Source organism: Lampetra planeri, chromosome 16, assembly GCF_965212315.1.
Source record: "Lampetra planeri chromosome 16, kcLamPlan1.2.h2, whole genome shotgun sequence".
Classification (NCBI taxonomy): Eukaryota; Metazoa; Chordata; class Hyperoartia; order Petromyzontiformes; family Petromyzontidae; genus Lampetra; species Lampetra planeri.
Genome location: NC_136122.1, coordinates 7,777,973 through 7,803,687, shown reverse-complemented (window position 1 = coordinate 7,803,687; position 25,715 = coordinate 7,777,973). Strand labels below are relative to the sequence as shown.

General features: G+C 42.4%; 2 protein-coding genes across 12 annotated transcripts in view; one reads left to right on the top strand and one right to left on the bottom strand.

The window, feature by feature from the left end:
- The window catches only part of TSPAN18 (tetraspanin 18), a 46,547-nt gene extending 42,434 nt beyond the window's left edge, over positions 1 to 4,113 (top strand). For all 9 annotated transcript variants that reach the window (XM_078601474.1, XM_078601469.1, XM_078601471.1 and 6 more), the window contains 2 exons: positions 71 to 154; positions 2,969 to 4,113. In XM_078601474.1, the coding sequence (XP_078457600.1) occupies positions 71 to 154; positions 2,969 to 3,016 (132 nt within the window). In that variant the 3' untranslated portion in view covers positions 3,017 to 4,113. The remainder of the gene's footprint in view (positions 1 to 70; positions 155 to 2,968) is intronic.
- Positions 4,114 to 8,924: 4,811 nt separating this feature from the next.
- Positions 8,925 to 21,445, bottom strand: LOC144722984 (uncharacterized). Of its 3 annotated transcripts, none has more exons than XM_078601455.1 (10): positions 21,212 to 21,445; positions 20,675 to 20,805; positions 18,940 to 18,975; positions 18,746 to 18,820; positions 18,319 to 18,384; positions 18,047 to 18,199; positions 16,397 to 16,571; positions 14,996 to 15,055; positions 13,171 to 13,333; positions 8,925 to 11,429 (listed from the first exon to the last, which is right to left on the bottom strand). In XM_078601455.1, the coding sequence occupies exons 2-10, from the start codon at positions 20,726 to 20,728 to the stop codon at positions 11,261 to 11,263; spliced, it is 951 nt and encodes a 316-aa protein (XP_078457581.1). In that variant the 5' UTR covers positions 20,729 to 20,805; positions 21,212 to 21,445; the 3' UTR covers positions 8,925 to 11,260. The 3 variants fall into 3 exon arrangements, 2 of the variants coding, with proteins under 2 accessions (XP_078457581.1, XP_078457580.1); XM_078601454.1 differs by lacking the exon at positions 21,212 to 21,445 and adding an exon at positions 20,989 to 21,205; XR_013586119.1 differs by lacking the exons at positions 14,996 to 15,055; positions 21,212 to 21,445 and adding an exon at positions 20,989 to 21,205.
- Between the last annotated feature and the right edge of the window lie 4,270 nt (positions 21,446 to 25,715).

The following is a 25,715-nucleotide window of genomic DNA, read 5'->3' as shown; positions in this document are numbered from 1 at the left end:
TCAGGTCTGCCGACGTAACGAAGCAAGATTAGCGACGAAACTAATTTCTGGTGGAAATGTTCCTTGACAGGGATGCTACACGAAAATTATGCAGTCCCTTCACAACTACATACTGACTGTGGGAGGAGTGGTCATAGGGTTACTCCTAATACAGGTATGAAATGCACAATTATACTCACTCAATGTGAAGTCAATTTGTTTGTGTTGAGAATATCAATTCACTACACCATCCGATGTAATTTCTTCAGTAGCAGAACTTTACATTGAAGGTAATGGCACCCGTTAGTTGATCACAATGTTTACTGAATCTGTAGCTAGCATGTGCACTTCACAAGAACTCGTTGGCCCCACGATGTTTGTTTTAACGCGTGCTTTCAATCACTTCATGCAAGCCACTGGAGATGTCCTTCTGTGACTGTTGCCAGCCAATAGAACTCAACACGCCCATCAACCAGGGCCGTATTATCCAATAGGCACAGTGAAAACTAAAGGGCCTACGAAAAAAAATGTTTAACCATATTTTTTTGTTGTTTGTATGATAACAAAATGTAACCAAGATATATTGTTGAATAAATATATTCATTTTTTTTCGATTTAAAGCTTTCATGACTGCAGGGATTCATCTTCCTGGTTCTTTCGGTAAAGTCACGTGAAGGGAAAAAAAAACGTAATAAAAAAAAATACATTTAAAATTTTATTTTATTATGTTTTTTATTATCATTTATTATTTCCCTTCTACGTGACTTTAGCGAAAGAACCAAGAAGAAATATATTCATATAACTAGGAGAGGCACAGTGTATATACTAAGAGGCAGAGTCATGTCAATGTTAATGTTTTTTTCACAAGGTGAGAGGAATTAACACCAGAGATTAATTTTGTCGAGATATTTTCACGTAAAAATTAGCAATGACATCTTCAAATGGTGTTTTTTGCACAATCTAATTCTCAATAGAGAGTGGTGCAAAGAAAGACAAGACATTATCACTGAAGTTATCACTAAAGGCCTATGAAACAGAAGTGCCGAAGGCCTATAAGAACCTTAATCCGGCCATGTCGTCAACAACACTTCCTTCAAATAAAGGAATACGTGTGCTTATGCACAGTGCCAGCCTTTTGGGCCACCCTGTATATAATGGGTGACATTTCTGGCAATGACCCTTCTCCACAGCACGTGCTATATGTTGCGCTATGAAGCTGGAGGGCAATTGCCCAAAATGTGGCCGCTTCAATATTTATTTCGTTAAGGCCACACAGTGTTGGTCACGAGTGTATGTGTGTCAATTGTGCTAGTGCACCACTGACAGCCAGCGCAGCATCACCAAATTTGTTGCCACACAAGGATAGCTCTGTCGGCGATAATATCTTTCAGTCAGCAAGCCCACCGCGCACAATATTTTCGATGAATGAATGGTGAAGTAGGTCAACGTAATATCCAGAAATAAATTGAGACTGCGGATAATTGTAATGCTCTCAAAACACCGCCCGCTATTATGCAGAAAGCCATTAAGGATTGGCAATCAAGGTCACGTTTTGTTTGCTGCGATGAAATTTCATCTTGCGCCCGCATCCCCCTTTTCCTCCAGGGCTGTAATTAAAAGAAAATGCAAAATTGAAACCACCCCACGGAATTCTAATACCATCCTGTGTGCACACATTGTAGTTGAGAGGAAACAATTCCAACGATTGTTTGGCTCAATGCGTCCTTTAGGAATCAATTTTAGCAATCCATTCCGGAATTGTTTCTCTCTTTATATTTCTCTTCTGTAATAATTTTTTTACATCAGCAACCAAAGCCCACTGAATTATTAGCTCTTTGTCAGAGGTGACCTGGCCACACGTGATAGCTTATCGCAGTGGTTTATATCATCGTCATCATCATCATCACGTGGGAATTTCACGCAGCAGCGAAGTAATGTAAACGCGGGTTTCTAAATTCGGAGTGGCAAAACCGGACGAGAGGTATTCAAATCCATGCGACCACGGGGTAAAACACGCAAACTCCAAATGTACAACAGGCATGCGTCGTCAGGGTCGGGATCGAAGCCACGAACTCTTTCGTACCGGCGAGGAAAAGAACGTCTCGAACGGGGACGAATAATTCCTGGGATTGATTGTTGAAATGGTTCCTGAATTTCCACTCTGTATATGTCCAAATTAAATTGTGTAAGTGCATTGATTCTCTTCGCGGGACAGTACAACATTACTTAAAAGGTAATTTAGAATCCTCCTGACGTGGCCGTTTAGACCGCTGGCACCCCTTACAGGTTTCCAATCATTACGAAATGAAAACAGATTGTTCCAGGGCACACATTTATTATACTTATGAAAATAAAGTATACAAAATCAAACGTGTGTGATTTATACCCAATATATAACAAATGTAGTGCCATTTTTACATATTTTTAATGTAAAATGTCAAATATACAACAAATATAACTTGAAGTGTAGCTTCCTGGAAATTGAGTTATATGTACGTAAAAAGTATACTCCTTAATTGTTTTACATTGTTAACGTATTATTTATTGTTGCTTAAATGTTTATACAGGTTTCCGTTCATTACGAAATGAACACATTGCTCGATGGCACACATTTAGTAAACTTATTAAAATCAAACTTTAGGTCACATATATGGTTTGTACCCAATATATAACTAATGTAGAGCAATTTTATATTATTATTTTAAAATGTCAAATGTACAACAAATATAACTTGCAGTGTCGCTTACTGGAAAATTAGTTATATGTCGATAAAAAAGTATACTCCCTAACTTGTCAAATTGTTAACGTATGATTTTCTGTTGCTAAAATGTTCGCTTAATGCCAATGTTGATATCAGGATTATGATGCTGTTTATATATCACATTGCTTTGCATCACATGTCTCCCCCAGGCACTCCTTAGGTTTCATATTATACACAAAAATCATCAATAACACAGTGTTTTTGTGTGTGTGTCTCTCTCTTCAACAGCTGCTTGCCATGTCCTTCACCCTGTGTCTTTTCCGAAGAATGATATGATTTATTTCGTTCGTATCCGACAACCAGATTTATTCATTATCATCATCATCATCATCATAAAACCCAAGAACCTACAACTCCTCTTAAAAAAAAAACTCCAGGGAAGCAAACGTTCTCCTGACGTTTAGCGGTGCGTGTGGAAGTGGACAGTTTCCCACCACGCGCAATTGTACATCTGTAACATACAAATTGCAATTTATGATTTCACTTATGAAGGAGATGAAAACGTCTCCCGCTAATGATCACCTTTTCTACGCAGCACGTGTACATATTGACTGTACTGTATGGTGTGTCTTAATTTTTTGCTATTACGTGTTTCTTATGAAATCAAAATGTAAGATCTAAATCATTTTTGTCGACGTAGTGGAGAGATAACAGCTTGCTGTGGAAGATTAGACACCTGCCAGTTATTAAGAATGCCGCCCATCAACGTATGCGGTGAACACGTCTGTTACAAATATCTTGTAGCTGATATTACTTTTGTATACTGTGTAATTATTCGCCCCATTAATCGTGTCATTAAACGAAGCGATTAAACTCCTGATCTCTCAGTAAATGAATCCATATACTGTATGTGCACTAAGTGTGAGCAATGTGTTCAAGACTTGTATTATTATTATTCCGTAACAACTGGGTTGTTTATGATAATTGGTTTTTTACCCTTCTATCTGGCAACAAAACTGACACCTTTTTACAAGGAGTCATGTTTGCCTAGACCACAATATCTGCAGTCATAATGCAAACAAAAAACATAACTCTGATAATGTGCACTGTCCTTGAAGTTGATTGGTCCACACCCGAGACAGCTTTCCTTAGAGCCTAGTCTCACATGGGTTGGACCAGATGACGCCAGATAGAAGGGTAAAAAACCAATTATCATATTTTTACTGGCAAATGAGGTTCCCATAGTGTAGATGGGTTGTTTATGTTTATACATTTTTACAAAATTTTGATTACACCACGAAACTAAAATGTGCAGCTGGTGTAGATTTCATGAATCTTGTGTAAACGTTCATGATAAATCTATTCTGTACCCTTCACAGGAAAACTAAAGTGCATTGCTTTTGAAAAAAATTAATAAAGTTGTCCATACTCAGCCTATGCATTGAAGACATTGTTTAGATTTGCCGCTTTGCAATACACACCACGTGTGCTCCTTGGATAGAATGCGAGCTAGTTATGGGTGCAGACGCTGCGGGTGTCTTGCGTCTCCGCAATACCCCCAACCTCCCCCCCACATGCTTACATTGGACTAGAGACAAGGGGTTGACAACCTTTTACGAAGGAGACATTTTTTTTTTCGACCAAAATAGCCCAAGAGCTTTGCATCACACGCAGAGCTACTTGTACACGTGCACAAACATGGCAGGTTCTACGACAGATGACAAAGAAACAAATTCCGACTGAAATCAACAAAATAGGTGATGGAATAAACTGCGGCCATTTTGTCGTTGTCCCCCCTTTAGATGTTCTTTATGAATACAATTTGACCCTTGTACATTTTGGTGTCACCAAGACAATTCCATAGTGACTTTTCATTTTATAAAAAAATTCAAATTATCTTTGCGTTAAATTTCGATTTAAAGCTTCCGTGACTGCAGGGATTCATTTTCTTGGTTCTTTCGGTAAAGTCACGTAGAAGGGAAATAATAACATAATAAAAATAAAACATAGTAAAATAATTCTCACGACGTTTCGGCCACAACGCAAGCAGCCGTCCTCAGGTCCTCAGGTGAAGAACAGGTCTGTCGCTGTCTTCCCGACAGACCTGTTCTTCACCTGAGGATGGCTGCTTGCGTTGTGGCCGAAACGTCGTGAGAATTATTTTATTATGTTTTATTTGTATTATTTTATCATTTCCCTTCTACGTGACTTTACCGAAAGAACCAAGAAGATCTTTGCGTTAAATAGTGTTTAAGATTAGGGTTGTTTTTCAACAAACGGCTGCCCACTTGGTGGCAGCAACAGATCCGCAAGTAGCCGCCAGGGGTTTGAAAGCCAAAGAGGCGTCACATGCGGCTTCGGAGACGCAGGCCGCCAACCCCTGGACGAGGAGACAGGTTGTTTCTGAACACGGGGCGATAGCAGTGCCGGATGATCCTCGTAGCAAAAGTAGCTACATAATGCTACAGGCCCCGCACTTTCAAGGGCCCCGCGCTAAATGCTTTCAAGCTATCAATTCCGGTTCAACAAAATGAGGGTACCCCAATGGGTTCTCTCTTATCGCCAGTGGTAGCGAATGCTTTCATGGAGAAATTTGAGACAGATGCCATCCAAACATCCACCCTACGTCCTTGTGGAAGAGATACGTAGATGACACGTTCGTCATCTGGCCACATGGCCTGCCAGCACTGAACCGATATCTCAACCACATCAATTCCATACACTCATCTATCAAATTCACCATGGAAGTGGAAAAGGATGGCAAGCTACTATTCCTGAATGTTTTTATCGAGAAGAGACCTGATGGCTCATTGGGACACTCTGTCTACACCATGAGCATCACCTAGCCAGTGAGCTGGAGCACATACACCAAGCTCTCAGGATGAACGGATATTCTGACCGTACAATCCGCAAAGCTGTCTCCCCAGCCATGGGGAGACAACCATCTGAGGATTCAACAAATACCATCACTTTGCCATACATAGTAGGCGTTACCAAAAATATTATACAAAGTCGGTGATTTAAACCCATCTGTAAAGGATGTGATTCCTGATATGCAATACCCGGGTGTCTACAAACTGAGTTCTGGCTGCGGCAGCAGTTACATTGGGGAAACTAAACGACATGTCTCGGACCGGGTTCGCGAACACAAGTCAGATCTGAAACACGGTAGGACCAATACTTCTGCCGTTGCTGATCATTGTTTTAACGCAGTGGGCTCACACGAAATTGACTTTTCTAAGACGAAGGTACTCTGCAAACCCACCAGCTATTATCAGAGATTTGTTCATGAAGCCATCCAGATATATAAACACAGACACAACTTCAACCGAGAAGATGGGTACAAACTGAGCAATCATTGGAAGGACGTTATTAACCAGGTAAAGTCTTAACTGACTGTGATGTATACATCCTACCTGCCTATGTCAGCTGTTATTTCCGACACTCTGTGTGTCTTTCTCTCTCTCTGTTCATCTCTCTCCGATCTCTACTCCAGTGACCTGGGTGCTGCCGCGGGGTCCATTTTATGCCCCCCCCTCCTTCTCTCTCCCCGCCCCCTTCTCTCTCCCCGCCCCCTTCTCTCTCCGCCCCCTTCTCTCCCCGCCCCCTTCTCTCCCCGCCCCCTTCTCTCTCCCTCCCCCCTTCTCTCTCCCCCCTACTGCCGAGGTCTATATAACCTCGTGCCACGGCAGATCTTTCGCCTACTTCAGCAGCTTTTACTTGCTGTGGTTGTCCACCTGATGACGATTGCTTGTGTTACGATTGAAACGTCGTGATCTATTATTTTTCTACCTACGTGACTTTACCGAAATAACCGAAGAGTATGGATTCCTGCAGTCATGAAAGCTTAAAATCAGATTAAAAGACATTGGCTAGTGCTAACTCCGTGACTTGTGTTATAAGACTTTGGCTCGTGTCTCGGGTTAGCTGAGCTTAACTCTGTGACTTGTGTTCGAAGACAGCAGGTAGTGTCTAGGGTTAGCCGAGTTAAATCAGTGGCTATAGCTAGAAGAAAGTAGGCTCGGGCCTATGGAGGCGAGGCCCCATTATGAGAAGAAGTTAAGAGCCTGGCTTACTTCGTTGAAAGAAAACGGTGACATGAGTGATGCCGAGTGCTGTTATAGGCTCCAAATGTCTTCCAGGCTTGACAACGCGTTTACTTTTTGGGGATTTTATCAATGGAGAAGTGCATGCAGCTTAGCCGACTAGTGTGGGGAAAACATGAAGAAAGGATAACAATCACAGCTGGAAAAAAAAATATTGCTCAATAAATATTGCAAAGCATTTGGCAAACTTTCGAGACCTGACTTTGAGAACAAAGGGATGGACATCAACTTAGCAGTGAACATAATCGTGATACGTATGGAGTAAACCCATATATTAAGCTATATTTTAAATTTATAACCTGTGTAGCAATAAATAATACGTTTTACTTGTCCAAGTGAAAAGTGTTGTCATGCATCACCAACTCGTAAAAATGCCAAAGGTCTTGGTTTTATTGGTTGTGCTTGCCGCGCAAATGTATGCCCCAGAGTGCAATAATGCAAAGTACGTTGTACTTTGGTACGGAATTTCCCGGCAACGTATTATCGCTTAGTTTCAGTGAAATCTTTATTGGCCAATTCACTCGTTTATCAACACTCTTAATTGTTTTTTCTTCAAAAATATTTGCATGCATTCAAAAAAGTTTATTGCATGGATGTGTAGTGAGTCCAACTGAGTCACAGACCATGTTCTTGAGAGGCAACAACATTTATTTCACAACACGTATATACAAAAGGGATAACTGCCCCTTTACCAGATACAGCCGAGGGTGGTGACCACCCAGCTAACAACACAACCATACAGGAGTTATGGCTACGATGGACCGGACTCTCACTCGCGTCTTCAGACGTAGGACATGGAGCTTCAGCTTGTAGAACGAAGCGACCCCGGTCCCTCCAAGGGACCCACCTTATATCCTCCCGGGTCGGGGCCGGCTCCGCCCCCGAAGAGTATGGATTCCTGCAGTCATGAAAGCTTAAAATCGATAAAATCGATCCCTCTCAAGAGCTCTCCCTGGACACGTGATCACCCCTAGCCCCCCACCTGGGGGCCTCTCTGTGGACCCTCGAGATCACGTGTCTGCAGGGTCAACCAGAGTGCCATGGCCCTGGGCAACCCTGCCCCTGGGCTGACACTCTCCCGCTCCCCCTTGTGGGAGCCCGCACTGCACGCTATGCGTGGTGCCCTCGCTATCCCAGCGCTCACCAAGCCTCGCTAGGGCTGGTACTACACCCACCTACGGGGTGTCCGCGTTGTAGGGACATCGCACGCCACGGCCCTCCAGGGCCGGCACCACACAGTGACATCCACAATGTCACTGTAGATGTATAATTCAACTGCTTCGACAGTTCTGCTTATTGCTACCCTCTTGGCATTTTGGGTTCTTTTTCCATAAACTGATTTAAAAGAAAAAATCTCACACAAACGAACAAAAACATTTTGACAATAGACACATTTTCTGGCACAGGGCTGCGTCTCGAGGTGTCTGAGCTGTTAATGAAATAACTTCGATAAATCTATCAACATGTCTCCCATTCAAACAATGTGTCCAAAGCCCACGGATAATTGGTATATATTTTAAATAAGTAAACATTTTTTACAAAGGGGAATGGTTTACAATCAGTGCATTATTTTTGCTCATGGATTAGAAGCAAGAACAATGACAATGAAAGTGGAACAAAAGGCTGAACAATACACAACCATGCATGGAGAGATAAATATGCTTCGTCACATGCACCTGTTAAGGAAAATAGGTGGGCTTGGTTAGGACACGTTGCTGGTAAAATGAAACAAAATTGTTTAGCTTCATTTGTATATATGTTTTAAGTGATTTGTTTACCTTTACTATACTTTGCGCTCCAATCGTGTTTTTTTCTTGTTTATTGTTGTAACATGCTGACCCCGTTCCTCGACTGGACATCCGTGAAAAAGATCTGACAAGCTCACCGGATTCGTCCAGGATGAATAACGATTCTTATTCTGCTCCGAGAGATGATGCCTAATAGACAAGACTGGCAGAATGGAAGCCGCGTGGAGCGATGAAATCAGTTTTTTTTGTGCAGGGATTAGATGGGCTATGAGGCATGGTGAGAGTGTTGGGGAGTTCTTCATCCAGCAGTGGAAAGATATTGGCTAATGATGATGATGGTGATAAATAATTGTTTAAAGAATTCACTGTTAATCATTCACATAGTAAACGTTTACAAACAATTGAACATTTATTTTACATTGTGATCATCGATAAATGTTGGACTTGAATGTGCCACGAAGAATTGGTGGTGTAAGACGCTTCAATAATTACAATTTAATAGAATTATAGTCACTCATTGTACAGTGTGAATCTCACATTTTAGCAACAATTTCCATTTGCCGCATGACACATCAAATACCTATTTTCTCTTTCTGAACAGTTTGGTTGAAATTATAATTCATTAATAATTAATAATTCCAAGCTTAACTATTTATTAAAACACATACATTTTACATGTCAGGCAGTTTTTAAAACATTTATTTGAATATCTTTGCCAGATGTTTTTTGTTTGTTATAGAGCTGTGACCGCCGTGGAAAGGGAGTTGATCGATGTAAGTTTTCTCGTAATAGCAGTTGCCTCAATTACTTGTCATTTAATCACTTGGTTCACCAATTGTTATGGCATATAGTGGGGAAGACACACGCGTTCAAATATAATGTACTACATCAACAGAGGGTGCCATGGTGGCTGGATTTTAACTACCTCGTCTGGTATACAGGAGGTCGTGGGTTCGATTCCGACCCTGATGCCTGCTGTATATTTGGAGTTTGCGTCTCTCTCTCTCATCATCATCACGGTGGCTAGGATATGTTAACTACCTCGCCTGGTACACAGGAGGTCGTGGGTTCGATTCCGACCCTGACGCCTGCTGCTGTATATTTGGAGTCTGCATGTCTCTCTCCCTCCTCGTAGTGGCTTGGATTCTTCTCCGGGTACCTCCGGGTTTTCCCTCCGCATTTATTTGGCTGCAATACATGTCCACGTGATAAGCCACTTCATTGAGTTCGCATTTGTGGCCAGGTCGCTTCCGAAAAAGAGTTGTATAGGTCAGTGAGCTGAGCTTACACGTCGTGCACACGTGGACGCAATATGAAGGAGTGTATTCGATACGTGGTTTGGATCTGATCAATTATAGATACAATCGTTGTCCATGAACGTTGTGCACGCAGACATGCGCTCTATTGTGTGGGCTATGTTGGATACAACGTCCGTTGCTTTTTAATAAAGCGTTACAATGCGAAGAATATGTGACGTCAGTTGCCTCTAAGGGAGTGTTTTATGGACGAAACACATGTGTATCACTTTAAGAGTGATGCACAAGCACACATAGCAAAACAACTCAACACACTCACCAACAACCCTGCCCCATCATGACGCCAGTGTTACAGACTCATGTGTTAGGTTGTTTTTGTTATATGTAGGAGAAACTTACATTGGAGTGACATTAATGAGATAGAGAGTAATTGCATTTGCTGTCATTCACAAACGGATTTAAAACTGAAACAAGTCATTATTAATAGTCAGATTGACCGAGTAAAAAAGTACAAAAATATACATATTTAAGAGGTATTTGTACGTGGTATTCAGGCAGAGTGCTATTGAGTAAGAATTTCTTTATTTTCAGTGTCAAGGTTTAAGTAAACCTGAATGGCTGGATGTTTTTTTTCTTTCTATCTGATCATATCGTTGTCATCTTGGACACAAAGTTGCAGAGTTGTTAAAAAGTTGCACGTTCCGCTCAGTTATCCAGAATGTGATTTGTGAAAAAAACAATTGAAGTCAACTGATGTTTTGAGTTGATAGTTGTGCAAAACCAAGCTGAACCCATATTTCACGTTGTCATTCATCTTCCACTCGTTATTTGGTGCCTTGAGCTGTCGAGGCGTGACCGTTTCCTTCGCTCATCTCTCCTTGCCATGCTCTCCCTGTCCCCATCGCTGCACCTGTCAACTGAGCCAGCTTCCATCCCGTCCAGTGTCCCGACGAATGACGTCCATTCAGATCCCGGTCTTGCTCCATCACCGCCTTCCTTTGCAGCCGGTCACCATTCACCCCGGACCACCGTCGCAGTCTTTGTCGTTCGTTGCACGCTCTCTCTATCTCTCTATCTCTCTCTCAGGGGTGTTTTTTGAGAGTTTTTTTTTTGTCAGAAGGCTTTCATATCGAAGGCAGGTATCTTCTCGCTGATGCCATTGGATGACACGTTCGGGCAGCTTCGTGGACGTGTGGCACTGCCAGCCGTTCGTGTCACGTCCCTCTTCTCCACACACGTGGGCCTCAATGCATGTCAAGGCAGACGCTTGCTGCCGATGATTGCCTTCAAAGTCGCAGGGGGTGGGTTTATTTTGGTTTCCATACTTTGCGGTGTTCAGTGAACATGTACACCTTCGTCGAGCAGTTTCACCTGTGGACTTTCTAGGCAGTGCAACCACACCGCATCCCAGGTGTTCCGCCCTACAAGGAGGCAGGAGACTGTACAGGAGCCTCCAATTGATGATTTTCATCAGAGCCCACATCTGTGGTCTTGTTGTCCGCGTCTTTTATGCTTTGAAGTTACTTCCGGCAATTCAACAGATTGAAGAGTTTGATCACATGTGCTGGGCCTTTCACCAGTCTCAATTTCCAATGCTTTATGCCGAGATTGCTGTTCCCCTGAAGTCCTTTTCTTGCGCCTGCCATTCCAGACACAACGCAGTTAAAATTTTTGTTGGCGTATCGTTCGACACACAATGTGGGTCATTACGTAATTACCTGGCTGGCCATTTAATCGAGTGTTTACATCTGTTTTCAGGTCAGCTCAAAGTGTCTCACCGTTTAAGCAAACAATGAGGCAGTGCATATCACCGCTGTGCAGCCCTGTACCACTGGTGGAAAATCCACATTCACATGGACACTGCCAGTCCATCCGGAGTGCAAACGATGCTGTCTTCCTACACACTGATACTTGTACCAATCCTAGAGTCCTGATACGCTCAATTAGGCCCCAATGTGGCATTCTACCCGCAACGGTCTGCGATTAAATGTTCTTGCCATAGCGCCACCTGGATACATGTGTAGAGGAGTAAAATGGGGACGTGACGTCAGGTGTGCCGTTCAGTGCGATGACGTCACGTCTCCTAGGGTACTTAAGGGAGTACCCATGACGTGAGCGGGGTCACCGTGGGAACGGGTAACGTAAGCAGGGTGAAGAGGGAACCAGTGGGTAGAGAGAGGGATCGAATAGGGAGTCTGGGGAGAAGCCGGTGGTAGCCGTAGAGCTGCTTCTCTCTCCGGTCGGTGGAGTAGGCAGAGTCCACGATCCGACACGAGAGAGAGACCGGAAATTTGAAAAAAGTGCTTTCACTTTTTTCAAATTTTCACTTTTTTAAATGTTTATTTCTGTGGATTTCACACCTGATGATGATTGCTTGTGCTGCAGTCGAAACGTCGTGAGAATTTTCATTGTTTTATATCAATATTATTTTATTATTTCCCTTCTACGTGACTTTACCCAAAGAACCAAGAATATGAATCCCTGCAGTCACGAAAGCTTTAAATCACTTTAACATTGTTAGTCGTGTGGCTCAGAAGTCAATGTGGTTGAACGTGGCTCTCTAGCGTAAGGATTCGATTGTCTCCGCCTGGTCACTGATGACTGCACGAAAAAAAAATAACGAAGTTAAGAATTTTGCTTTGCACTTCATTTGGTGAAATGTGACTGTCATGCACCGATCTCATTGCAGAATGTGTGGGGAAAGTGCACCTTCACCCCCCCCCCCTCCCCCCTGGCCTAATTGCGTAAATAATAGAGAATTTCACATAAGTCCTGTGACAAAAAATCTTCCCTTGCAGGCTTTCTGTGACACTTAAAAGTTAAATTGCTGTGATATTTCCTCATGGATTCCTTATCATACGACCCGATGTCGATATCACCATTAGAATAAATTCGCAGCTCGTTAACATGAGGATCCCGTGTTGCTAAATCGTGAAACTGTCTGAAAGATTTACAAAAAAAACTCACGAATATACAAGATGATAACTACAAATAGAAAGTGGAAGATTGCCCAGCAACCCACTTGCTGTCCAACCCATATGCTGCCCCACCTTATTGTCGAACAGGTGATAGTCACACACACGTTTGAGTGATCCACCTACCCAACCTCAAAAGTGTTATATTACTGGCATGTGCCACTGCAACAACCGTCATTCGCCACTAAGTGGCGGTGACGTCACCACGACGCTTGTGCCAGGCCATGTGCACCCTGAGGCCACGTGAAGTGTGTGCCACTGCACACAGCAGTAAACACATCGTGATGGTGGAGGATTTTAATTATTGATGGCAATGCTGCCATGGAGATCGCTGCAATGTTACCGGTGGCAATATGAATCAAACACAGCTGCAAACAAATGTAGTTGCGTTCGTGCCGCTATTACCTTGCACGATACAGAAGATATGAGACTATTATCAATATGATCAATAGTATAAGTATTACGATCGAAAATGATGTATTCGTTGCAATCAAGATGCTTTTGTATGCTTTAATATCATCTGACGTTGTCAATGTCCCTGTTTGTGTTTCCGTGTGAGGACCGCCACCTGCAAAAACAAAACGAAAAAAAGAGTGGATTGTTAACGTGGGAAATTATTTCGACCTCTTCTTTTTGTATTCATTGCTGGATGAAGGTTGACCCATGCCACATCGGTCATGAGAGTGGTTTGACGATACTTGACCACGCTGGTCCGTGCGGGTTGGTGATGAGGAGGGGTAGAGGGAATCGAACTCAGGTGGCAAACATAATAGAGGTTTTTGGGTTAGATCACGTAAATATATAAATGTGTCGTTAAAACCCGCCACCACCCGACACAGCCAACTAGTAAGGGTTGTCACGTAAACAGAACGCGGCCAATTCGTCACTAGTACAGCACACCGGTGTGTTGGAGAGCCAAGCCACAACATTTACAATCTGAGTACGACTAACTTCATGATGAAGCTAGTTGTAATTACTGGCGACACGTCGTACTCAAATTTTGATTTAAAGCTTTCGTGACTGCAGGGATTCATATTCTTGGTTCTTTCGGTAAAGTCACGTAGAAGGGAAATAATAAAATAATATAAATATAAAACAAAAAAATTCTCACGACGTTTCGACTGCAACACAAGCAATCGTCATCAGGTGTGACATCCACAGCAAAAAAAATTTCTTGCTGTGGATTTTTATTGTTTTTTATTTATATTATTTTATTATTTCCCTTCTACGTGACTTTACCGAAAGAACCAAGAATACGTGGTACTCAGTTTGTAAATGTTGTGGCTTGGCTCTCCAACACATAACCGGTGTGGTGTACTAGTGACGAATTGGCCACGTTCTGTTTACGCGACAACTCTTACTAGTTGGCTGTGTCGGGTGGTGGCGGGTTTTAACGACACATTTATATATTTACGCGATCTAACCCAAAAACCTCTATTATGGATATAGGTCACGAAAGCCAACAACGTGCTAATCAGGTGGCAAGGTTCGACGCAGCACAATGCACGATCGTCCCCATCACTCCCCGCAATTATATTGTATGCCTTTAATTTATAGGATAGAGCTCTTGTGTGTAATCGTGTATTTACGAGCACAGGACAGGACTGGATTGGCCAGTGCTAAAGCATACGCACACATAATTAATATAAACAGTTTAGATAGAACCTTTGTGTAAATAAGCGGTTCATTATGGTACAATAAATTAGTTTATGTCCACAAATGTCATGAAATCGGAGCAAGACACTGGAATTTACTTTGATGAAACCCAACAAAATACTCTCGGCGACAATTGATGGAAAACTTTTAGAAAATGGTTATAACAGTAACTCGAAGGCCTGTGGCCGCATTTGCGGAGCTAAAGCCACCGCTGCCTGCTTGCTTAGCAGCACGTGTTTGATTCTATGCTTTGACCTAAACTCAACGGGGAAGTTCAACCTCTCTGTACGCCCTGCCTCACGCCACTTTAAAGCCTGTCCCCTGTACCCCCCAGGCCTCAAACCCACCCTGATGAGGCCACAACTTTTGGCTATTTTGGCTCTAAGCATTCTATTTTTGTAGGCCCCCACCTCCATAATCGTTACGCCCCGCCCCTTAATGTTAGCCCCGCCCTTTCCTTTGTTATGCCCCGCCCCCTTATTCATTAGCCCCCGCCTCTTTCCGTCAACATTACACTCGCCAGTGAAACACCCATTGCAATCAACTTGTGTTGTGGTCTTTTTTTTTTCAACACCTGACGTTGTCAATGCCACTGCGTATGTTTTCGTATACGTTTCCGTATGAGGATCGCCATCTGAAAAAAGCAAAACGTCACCGTTGATGTGGGGAAATTATCTAGACACGTTTTTTTTTCATTCATTCACTACCGGATGAAGGTTTACCCATGCCCCCCCCCCCCCCCACATCGGTCATGGAGAGTTGTTTGATAATACTTGACCACGCTGGTCAGTGCGGGTTGGTGAAGGGGAGAGGGTGGACGGAATCAAACTCAGGTCGACAGGTTCGTAGCACAATGTACGAACCTCCCTGCTCCACCACTCCACGCAATTGTACGTTATGACCTTTATTTATAAGATAGAGCCCTTGTATGTACTCGTGTATTTACAAGCACAGGACTAGACGGGCCGTAAAAAGTAAATAAGCATATACACAAAGAATGAACACAGACATTAGAAAGAGCCTTTGTTAAGTATAAATTGTTAATAATTATAGTACAGGAAATATGTTGGCGTCCACGAATCTCAAAAGATGGCGGAAAGTACTGGAATTTAAATCCAATTATTTACTCTTTGGGGAAATTAATGGAGCACATATAAATATAACTATTCCGTAACTGGGTGGCCTGTGGTTGCATTTGCGGAGTTTAAGTCATGCTGTCTGCTTGCTTGCACGTGTTTCATTCTACACTTTGACCTTAACGCAACGGGGAAGTTCAACCTTGCGAAACTCCCTACCTCATGCCACTTTAAAGCCTCTCCCTTTACTCCCCAGGCATCACCCCATCCTGACGAGGCCACGACTTTTGACTCTTTGGGCTCTGGCACCTTTAATTCTTTAGGCCCCACCTTCTTCATATTTATGCCCCGCCCTTTTAATATTTAGCCCGCCCTCTTCATGGGTATGCCCTGCCCCTTACTCACTAGGCCCCACCTCTTTATGTTAAGCCCCCCCCCGTCCCTTCCTCTGGATGCGTTTTTTAGGTCGTGTTGGGTAATTGTGGAAGTTAGGGGTTGGGGTGGGATGGCATCATGGTGATCAAAATTCTTCTTCGAGCGACCATATAATAATCAATGCTTAGTACATGGAGTGCTGCAAACTGCAGTGATGTGGTGGCAAATTCACAAATGGGTGATGTTGAAAATAAAGGACCAGTGAATGCATTGTATAGTTTTAATTTAAATTTTTCCAGCTTTAGAACGTGCATGATGTTTGATGCCATAGGCACATGATCTGGTTTAAGTGTTTGTGTGTACGTGATAGATCAGTGCTGAATTTTGTCATTAGCTTGTAATTGCCTCGTAAATAAATTACTCACCTATAATTACTGTGTACGATTCTCTAATTAACAATCACCAGTGCAATTGGAACAAGTGTACATTTTACATTTGTGCCGACAAAAGTAATATCCGCTTACCGGTAGTTACTCGCATAACATTTGTGCAAACAGCTTCATTCTTTTTAAGGTTGTCTGGACATCTCTTCAAGAATTCTTCAACTCTCTCTATTGTTGAGTTAAAGTGGACCATGAATTTGTCCAGATTTTCTTCAACGTTAGTCAAGTACCTGCTGTTCATTTCCTGCAAGCCCGGCTACAGCGTTGACACGTATTAAATTCAACATTTCATAATTGATTACATAAAACCAACATTACTACCAATACCATTAATGTATCTAAATAGATTCCTTATACATTACAAATTCAGGTAGCTAACCTTAGCTGCAGAACTAAAAAAAAAATCTTAGAAAGTACAGCCCTTTGCCAATCTATGCCCTATGATGGCTTCCCCATACCATATTTCACTACGCTGGTCAGCATGAGTTGGTGAAGGTGGGGGAGGTCCAAGACCAGTTCAGATATAACCAATGGTGTTATCTATGTGTCCAATGGGTCAGAGCAGAAAACTGGTACCACCTAAGGTAGCACAACTTTTGCAGTATTGTTGAATTTGCATGGCTAATGAGAGTGATTCATTTGATAACCCACTCATTTAAAATTGTCATCACATAATTCGATGTTCTTGGCCACATAATAACGTTGGAACTACTAAAGTTATGCCACCTCGGAGTAATATCGGCGAGTCAGAGATGTGTTCTGGGCCCATGTGTAATAACAGCCATAGAGGTTCACGTGGGGATTGGCTTGCCGGTCCTGCTTGTAGCCAATAAGGGTTGAGATAGGGACCATGGCCCAGGCGTGATCACGACAGGTCATCAGGAGTGATTGGCCTAGCCATTCGGGGCCCCAGCTAATGGGGAGCCGGATGAGGGGCGTGGTCCCGGGATTGGCAGGGAACCATCGAGAATGGTCGAAGCTGTCCATGAACGATTGGCTGGGGGGACCACGTGACGAAGGTATTAAGAGCGAGTGGAGCGGAACGATCGGGAGCAGACTGAAACTGACAAGAGCAGGGTCACGCGCGGACGGGGGCTCGGGGTGCCACGTGCGCGGTGGGGACTTAGTGCGTGGTCTGTCCTCTCTCCGTTGTCTGCCAGCAACGGAGAGTGAGTGAGCAAAGTGTATTGTGGAGTGGAAATAAAAGGACTGATTCCGAAGCCGTCTCAAGAAAGATTATTACACATGGACTCACAGCGCAGAATGTAACTCAAGTCACAGGGTGCGTAGAACAGCGCTCGAATCACAGTGCCACAACTCTATCTTTAGACGTGACTTAACCGACTTTGCCGAAAGAACCAAAGAATAATTCCTGCAGTCACGAAAGCTCCAAAATTAAATCTTTACACCAATAATAAACTATTTAAACATGGAAAGTTGATTGAAATGTACAATTATTTAATATAAAATAATTGTTCTTATACATCCACATGTTGCATACATTGTGTTGATATATGCATAATTACTCACAAACATGTACTAAAGTCACGTGGTAAACTGGGCTCGAATTTACAAATTAAATGGGAAGGTGTTTGGTAAAAAAACAAATAGTTTTAATTTTTTGGACATGCTGGTACAGCTCAGATAATTTAATATCAGCTCCTGATGATTTTTTTTTACATTGAATCCACGATGAAGTTGTTTTCATTTAAAATGATGCTTCAAACTTACCAATTTGAACGTGTTGTTACAGCCATCATTTAACGCTTCAGAAATGTAAGATGTGATTTCATGAGGACATGACCCTTCTCCAACATTTGTTTTGTATTCGTGAAAATATATTCTTATCAAACAAATATTGATGATGCTCTTACAGTCTTTCTCCTATAAATGTAAAAAAAAGAATCGATTAAAATATTTGCAAAAGTCAAATAAGGCAATTTCAGCAAACAAACATACAGTATATGTGAATGTCGAATTTAAATGCGGTAGTGGTTGCTTACCTCATTTGAGAATGTATAATTTACTTGAAGATAATTTATAGGACGTCTTTTATCGTGGCCTTTGCTCTGAAATAATACAACGATCCAGTTTTCACAACGTTTCATGATTATTATTGACATTAAAAGCACATTGGCATAACATGTACAAGGCCATATACATTTTTATTTATATAGACATTGCAATGAATTTCAAAGTCTCTGCTATTTAATGTATTTGCTTACATGGTTAACATAAAATTGGCATGGAATTCAACATATTTCATTATTCCACTGAATGTGTTCACTATCAGTTTAACACGTAGATTTTCGCGAATGTGTTCACTATGTTAATCTGGTATTTCATTCATGTTATATTTTATATATATACGCTTTTATGTAACAATGTATATTTATATAATATATGCTTGATCTGAATTCATATACTTACAAATTCATCAATATATTGTCTTGCCTTGACATCGATCATTTTATTACAATTTAAATTTCTCTTATCAACATTTCCCTGAAACAAAACAAGTATCATTATATGTAGTTGCATAAAACATGTGGGGTTTTGTTAACAATTTGTATCTCATAAATGTTCAGATGTAATTGGAGCAATATCCTTTCATTGATTCTTACCTTTATGACATGCGTGCAAAGCAGAAGCATCAGCATCTAAAAATGTCAATATCACAAGTACCGTATTACTTTTCAGGCTCACACGCAAGACAGACATTAGCAGACATCTCAACAAGCGTCAACGTTCATTGCAATCGATCAACACTGCACATTTGGAGAGCTTTGAGAAATCTCGAATTTCAAATGACAATACAGCGCTCAAGCTGATAAATGGGCACCCATGTCCGATGACCCCACCGTTAGCCTTTAAAGGAAAAGCATCCCACAAATCACTGCACAGGACGCCAAGATATGACCTGAATTAAGTGCATAGGCAGGGTTAGAGTGGGCCATTGGGCAAACCAGGTCTTTGCACAGTAACCCAATCGTGGTGCTGGCCGAGATATTATCTCCTTTTCCCGGTATGCGGGAGGTCGTAGGTTCAATCTCAAACTTGACGTGTCTATATTCTTAGGTTTTTTCGGTAAAGTCACGTAGGTAAAACATCAAAATTAATAATAATAAAATAAAACGTCGTGATTTTTGTGTTTTATTTTATTTTTATTAATTTTGATGTCTTACCTACGTGACTTTACCGAAAAAACCTAAGAATATGAATCCTTGCAGTCACGAAAGCTTCAAATCTAGAATTGACGTGTCTATATTTGGAGTTTGCATGTCTCCCTCCCGTTGGTGGCGTGGATTGTTCTCCGGTCCTCCGGTTTTTCCCCTCCACATTGAGCATCAACATCACGCGTTTAGAGTATTTGGCTGGATGAATGGTGACTCAGTCCAACTCTGTTTTGAAGTTGAATTAAAAACGGGGTTAGGATATATATATTCACAACATAGTTACTGACGAAGCACAAGCGATTGTCAAACAACTAAAGGCAGCACACACTGATACAAAAAAACGATAGAATCAATGCGCTATAGCACTGATACTAGAATCAGTGCGCAATAGTTTTTTTTTGCTTGGACAACGTTTTTTGCCAAAGAAGGTATGCAACAACTGGTTTGGCCACAACGCCATCTAATTCTTTAAATATACATCAGCCAGTGATACATCAAAATCTTGACACTTTTGAAAAGCGCATTTTGCGACTTCCATCAAGCCAAGCACATGTCAAGTAACATATTAGTTTTTTTTTTCATTTAACATCGTACATTTTTATGTCTTTGCTACATTTTCCACTCTTAGTAGAGTACATATTAACATGAGTATATTTACAAGGCTCATTTGTTACACAAGTAACACAACCGTGCTTGCAATGTTTTGTTCATGAGAGAAGCTTGACGAATGAGCCACGGCACGTTAAGGGAAAAATAAATCAGAGATGAACGATTTGGAGATTTTAAAATAGATATAATGTAGAGTCTTGCAGCAGTGGTGGTTTGAGGATATAACCAAGAAAACAAAGCAAAAGCTGAGGGACCTAAGTCGCTAAAAGGGTAACAGGTTGTTGAAAAATAAAATAAAATCCGAATAAACTCATTAGCCAAAGATCAAATCCCCTCTCGTACCTTTATCTTCCACGTATCTCCGATAAACACGGTTGGCTACGTACGGTGCAAAAGAAGTTAAACATACATACACCTTGCATCCATCTCTCAACTCACTACATCTCCAGCAGAAAATTCTGGTAGCATGGCCCTTTGAATTTTTTTCCCATTGTTTAAAGCAAATTCGTTTAACTACGATGACAAATATGCCTGAAGCTGGTGAGTAAAAATACAATTGCGGACAATCACTTACAGCATATAATGGCCGTGCAGGTGAAGATATTCTCAATAAAGTCCGAATACGCATGTCTTGTTTCTTGATCAGAGCAGTCGGGGTCTTCTCACACTCGCATGCTTGTAAGCCCACTTGGAAGGCAGTGTGAGCTTTTTGATGAACGTGCAACACAGGAGGGGAATCAAACGTACCCGATTAAAATACGGACTTTGACTCAACAGCTTTGCGTCGACAAACAAAATGAACAAAAGCACGCGTCTTTAAATTCAACACGCGGTCCAATACCGTCCACGAAACGCTCGCACAGATGCGTACAACAAATAATTGCTCACTTTGCTCCTTTCGACGTGGGAAAATCTGACAAATTCACTCAACAGTCCCACTTCGCCCTCTCCTCGTCCGACAAACGCAAACGGGTTAGCGATGTACTCCCGACACACTCCCGTCTTGCGAGCGAGCTCGAACATTAAAGTCACATCGTGTGTCCGCGCTTGCCTCGTGCACACGAACGCTGACGAGTGCGTCTCGCCTGTGGGTTCTGTGTCTCGAACTTACCGCTTCTTCTTCTCTGTGTGTGCGTGCTGATGTTACTTAGAGGGAGGCGTGTTTTTTTTTTGGGCTGTTGCTACAAATCATCCCACGTCAAGACTCCTCCCACACGAGCCGGCAGATTTCACTTCTGCACTGGCAGGTTGCGTTGCTCAATGCAAACAAGACAAAGCGCCGTTCCGTTTCGAGCTGTGTGCTTACCATCGATATATTGCGAAAGGTTCCTGTCTAACAACTCACGCACAGGCAAATGATATCGGGCAGAAAAGAAACCTGTCCGCAATAAAATTGCGTGGAAGTACATCGGCCCTTGTGTTAGTTGGTTTCGTAACACTCTAAAGGTCGTTGAGATTGCACAGAACATTGTTTGGCAAAAGCCGAGTTAAACAAGTTTGCAGACCTGAGGTACTTTCCGTTATCAGCCGTGAACAATCTGTAAATGTCGCAGCAATTTTACAATTGCCTGCGCTGCATTCAAGGCCCGCTTTGTAGAACATAACTGGAGAAAATTTTATCCAGTTTTTTTATATATAGTGTGCAATGATATAATTACCCTATATGTGTGCATATATTTAGTTTAACAAAAGTAAAAACGTGAATGTTCTAGCACAGTGTGTTGATTGACTGATGCCTGTCTATGTAGTCTGCTATACCTATTATAATCACCCAGGAATATCCTTAACGCTCGTGACGTCACTCCACATCGACCAGCCCCCCTCATTAATATTCATGAGCAGGTGACGTCCTCCAAATGTACACCCCCCCCCCACCCCTCATTCATAATCATGAGCAAGTGACGTCACTCCACATGGAACAGCCCCCCTCATTAATAATCATGAACAGCTGACATCCTCCACATGGACCCCCCGCCCTCATTAATAATAATTAGCGGATGACATCACTCCACATGGGGGGGGGGCGAGGCGCCTCCTCCCCCCTCCTCGGCGTCAACTCACAACCCTCACTACAAAGGCAGAACCCTCACGTCACGTGATCTCCGTAACGCTATTGAGACATCAAAGTAAAAAGGACGTCATGATGAACAAGGGATTATAACCTTTAAATGACATAGGTCTGTGTCACCGCGCCCTGACAAATTGCACACGAATGGATGCAATGAATATCACGTCGAGGTCTGCTTTTCGCTTGCAAGTTTCAGATTTACTGCAATGCACCCCCGTCCTTGGACGGGCAAAAGGCTCGTGAAGTATAACGTGCACGTGCAAGCACTTTGTGAATCCACGGCTGAATGGTCTCCCTATATTCACCGTGTCAGTCCTGGAGGTTGCTGGGCGATATTTCATCACGTTGGTCATTGCGGGTTGAACGGCCTTCGGCCAAGGGTCTGCTTATGCATAAATCACCACTGATGTTAACCGTGATTTAGGATCGCCAGGTTCACAAACCACAATGCTTCACTCCCATGCATAACTACACACTAAATGTTACACATCTACATTGATAAGATACGTATCTTGAAAAGGTATGCATCTCCAAACGCAGTGTATTCCTGCAGTGTGGTATTATACATGTTCTGATTGAATGCGTTGAAATACAGCCAGCGCATTCCGAAAATACGAGGAAATCGCTAAACTTTGTGTCTGGATAGTTTCTGAAAAATAGCAGTGGCCCGTTAATATTGATTGAGTGGAACTGTTGAAGGAATCTACCAGCAAACCCATTCAACAATATAAACACAACGTAGCAGCCATTGGGCTTCCCACGCTTCTGGACAATGTCCCACGTTGATTCACTTCTCATTAATAGGACAGTGGATCTACACGCGTTGTTAATCACAATTGCAGCTGCCCACAGTTGACACCAGATGTGTTACATCGCCGTTAATAAAGGCAGAGCTATCACTGGACCTATGGATTTTCAGCGTTCAGTCAAACGCGGTGTTGGTGAAAGGCAAGTGTTCTAACTTCGTGGAGTTTCATCTTCTTGGTTCTTTCGGTAAAGTCACGTAGAAGGGAAGTAATAAAATAATCAAAAATAAAACATAATAAAATAATTCTCACGACGTTTCGGCCACAACGCAAGCAGCCGTCTTCAGGTGGAGAACAGGTCTGTCAAGTATTATTATTTCCCTTCTACGTGACTTTACCGAAAGAACCAAGATGAATCCCTGCAGTCACGAAAGCTTTAAATCGAAATTCGTGGAGTTTGTTTCTTGCAGTCGTGCCGTGTGTGCCTTCTCCGATGTGTTGTCCCCTCTCTTGCACGTGCCGACAGCTTCTTGGACAACGCACGTCCTGAAGTCGCCTCGTCACCCCAACGTGGACGAGGCTTGCAACTCGATCACAATCGACAATCGTCGCATGCAGAAGAGCAAGTGACTTTGCAGCGCTGCCTTTTTTTGCATTGGTTTCATGGCTTTATTTTGGTGATTTCGAAAAGTGTATTGGTTGAGCCATGTTTGTTTGTTGTAGTACAGAGTTAGACTGATGGCCTTAATCTAAGTTGTTTTATGGTTGTTGTTGTTGGTTGTTTGACTTGCATCCCACTGGGATTTTTGCACACAGCGTTGGTGTACGGTGATTTTTTCTGCAATATTTTGCTGTCTTTTCTTGGATTTTCTGTTTGCACTCAGTCACATATTCACTTTAAGATGTTTTTTTGTTCATGTTTTAGTTTTTTGTTTGTTGCGGTTGCACCCGATTCAAGAGCCGAATGGCTCACAGGGCTATACCTAATAAATGAACTTGAACTTTTTTTTGCAACAACGAACTTTGCCGGAATCTCACGAGTAACATCGGCTGCCTTCACACCAAGACGTCGGAAACGAGCAGCGGCGGCAGGCCACGACATCATGGAGGGAGAATATGAGCCCATTCAGTTCCTGAAGAAGCTCCCAGCATGTGGAGCCAAAACGTCGGACACCGTGCCTGAACGACACGCGGTGCAAACCCGTGAACGCATCCGAGAGCAAAAAAATACCGGAGGGCGACACAAATGCAGGGCCACAGAGATGACAAACGAAAGTCAGGAATTTCTAAAACACAATCCGGCTACAGTGATCAACTTTGAACAACCTAAATACCTTGTTTCATCGGTATGACTCTTAACAATTTTCGGCGTTTCATGAACGCTTAACTCTGCACCTTTAAAAGCAGAGCAATGTGGCTCACAGGTATAGTCCAGCACTTTGGACGTAAGAGTTGGGGGAATCATGCAAGGCAATACAAATACTTGAGTTTATGCACCCACCTCTCTAAAACGTTGAGTGGTATTTCTTAATTGCCGTGGTTTTTATTCGCACCTCCGATGAGCACGGCTGGCTACGTACGGTGCGAAAGAAGTTCAACCTACACACATACGAGGTATGTTGCCATGGTGTAATGGTTAGCACACGGGACTTGCAATCCAGAGGTCACTGGTTCACCCTCTCAGAGATGGGGAGAGTTGTCTCAATACTCTTTGGAAGGGGCAGTGAATTAAGAAAATGCCGCAGATCATTATTTTTACTTCTTAATAATAACTATTGGTCTCAAATGTATGTTTTATTCGATCTGTCGATCAGCCTCTATTCCCCAAACCGAGGGATTTCGTAACGTGCATTGGACATTAACATGGTGGCATTAAAACACACAAACTACGAGAGAAAGTGATGTGAAAGATGCACTTACACATTCGTTCACTGAAGCACAAAAACCGTATAAAGTGCCTCGTTTCAAATATCATGAATTGCACATTCATTCCACTATGATATATAAGACCTAGCCATGTTTTAGACAGTGGTGCATACTTTAAAAATAATGAAAAACTCCAAGGCAGCTTTTAAGACGTCTTCATGTTACACGTTCTCTTGCCTGTTCTGAAGTTTCTGCCGCTCAGACTTTGACATGACCACGTATCCTCACGTCCGTCGACATACAAGTGAAATGTTTGTGGTTCATTTCAATCCCCACAAGAAAGGAAAAAAAACCGCAGCTGTCATGTCAATGAAATACTCTTTTGGTTATTTTTTACATGAAAGTTGTCATATCAAATGCAAAAAGTAACACCGTATGACGTCCCTGGCCAGTATCAAAATATTAAAATAGTGTTTCACCCTCTCTGGCAATCAAACAACTGTTAAGATGTTAAAACACTAAACAACAACCTTTTGCAAGTTATGTCTGCATTAACCACATATACTTGTGGTGAACATGCAAACAAAAAAACATGCTCTGGTGGTATATGATGCATTATCTTTAAACTGAATGGTCCACACCAGAGACAGCTTTCTTGAGAGCCTCGTCTCAAGCGGTGTTAGACCAGAAGACGCCAAAAGGCGAACAGCACAAAGACAATGCCACAATCAGGACATTGCGAGCTCGTGGTAGGCTCTCCAACACACACCCGGTGTGCTGTACTAGTGACGAACTGGCCACGTTCTGTTTACGTGACAACCTTTACTAGTTGGCTGTATCGGATGGTGGCCGGTTTTAACGACACATTTATATATTTACGCGATCTAACCCACAAAACCTCGACTATTAAGAGGCAGTGTTTATCCGCCTCATTA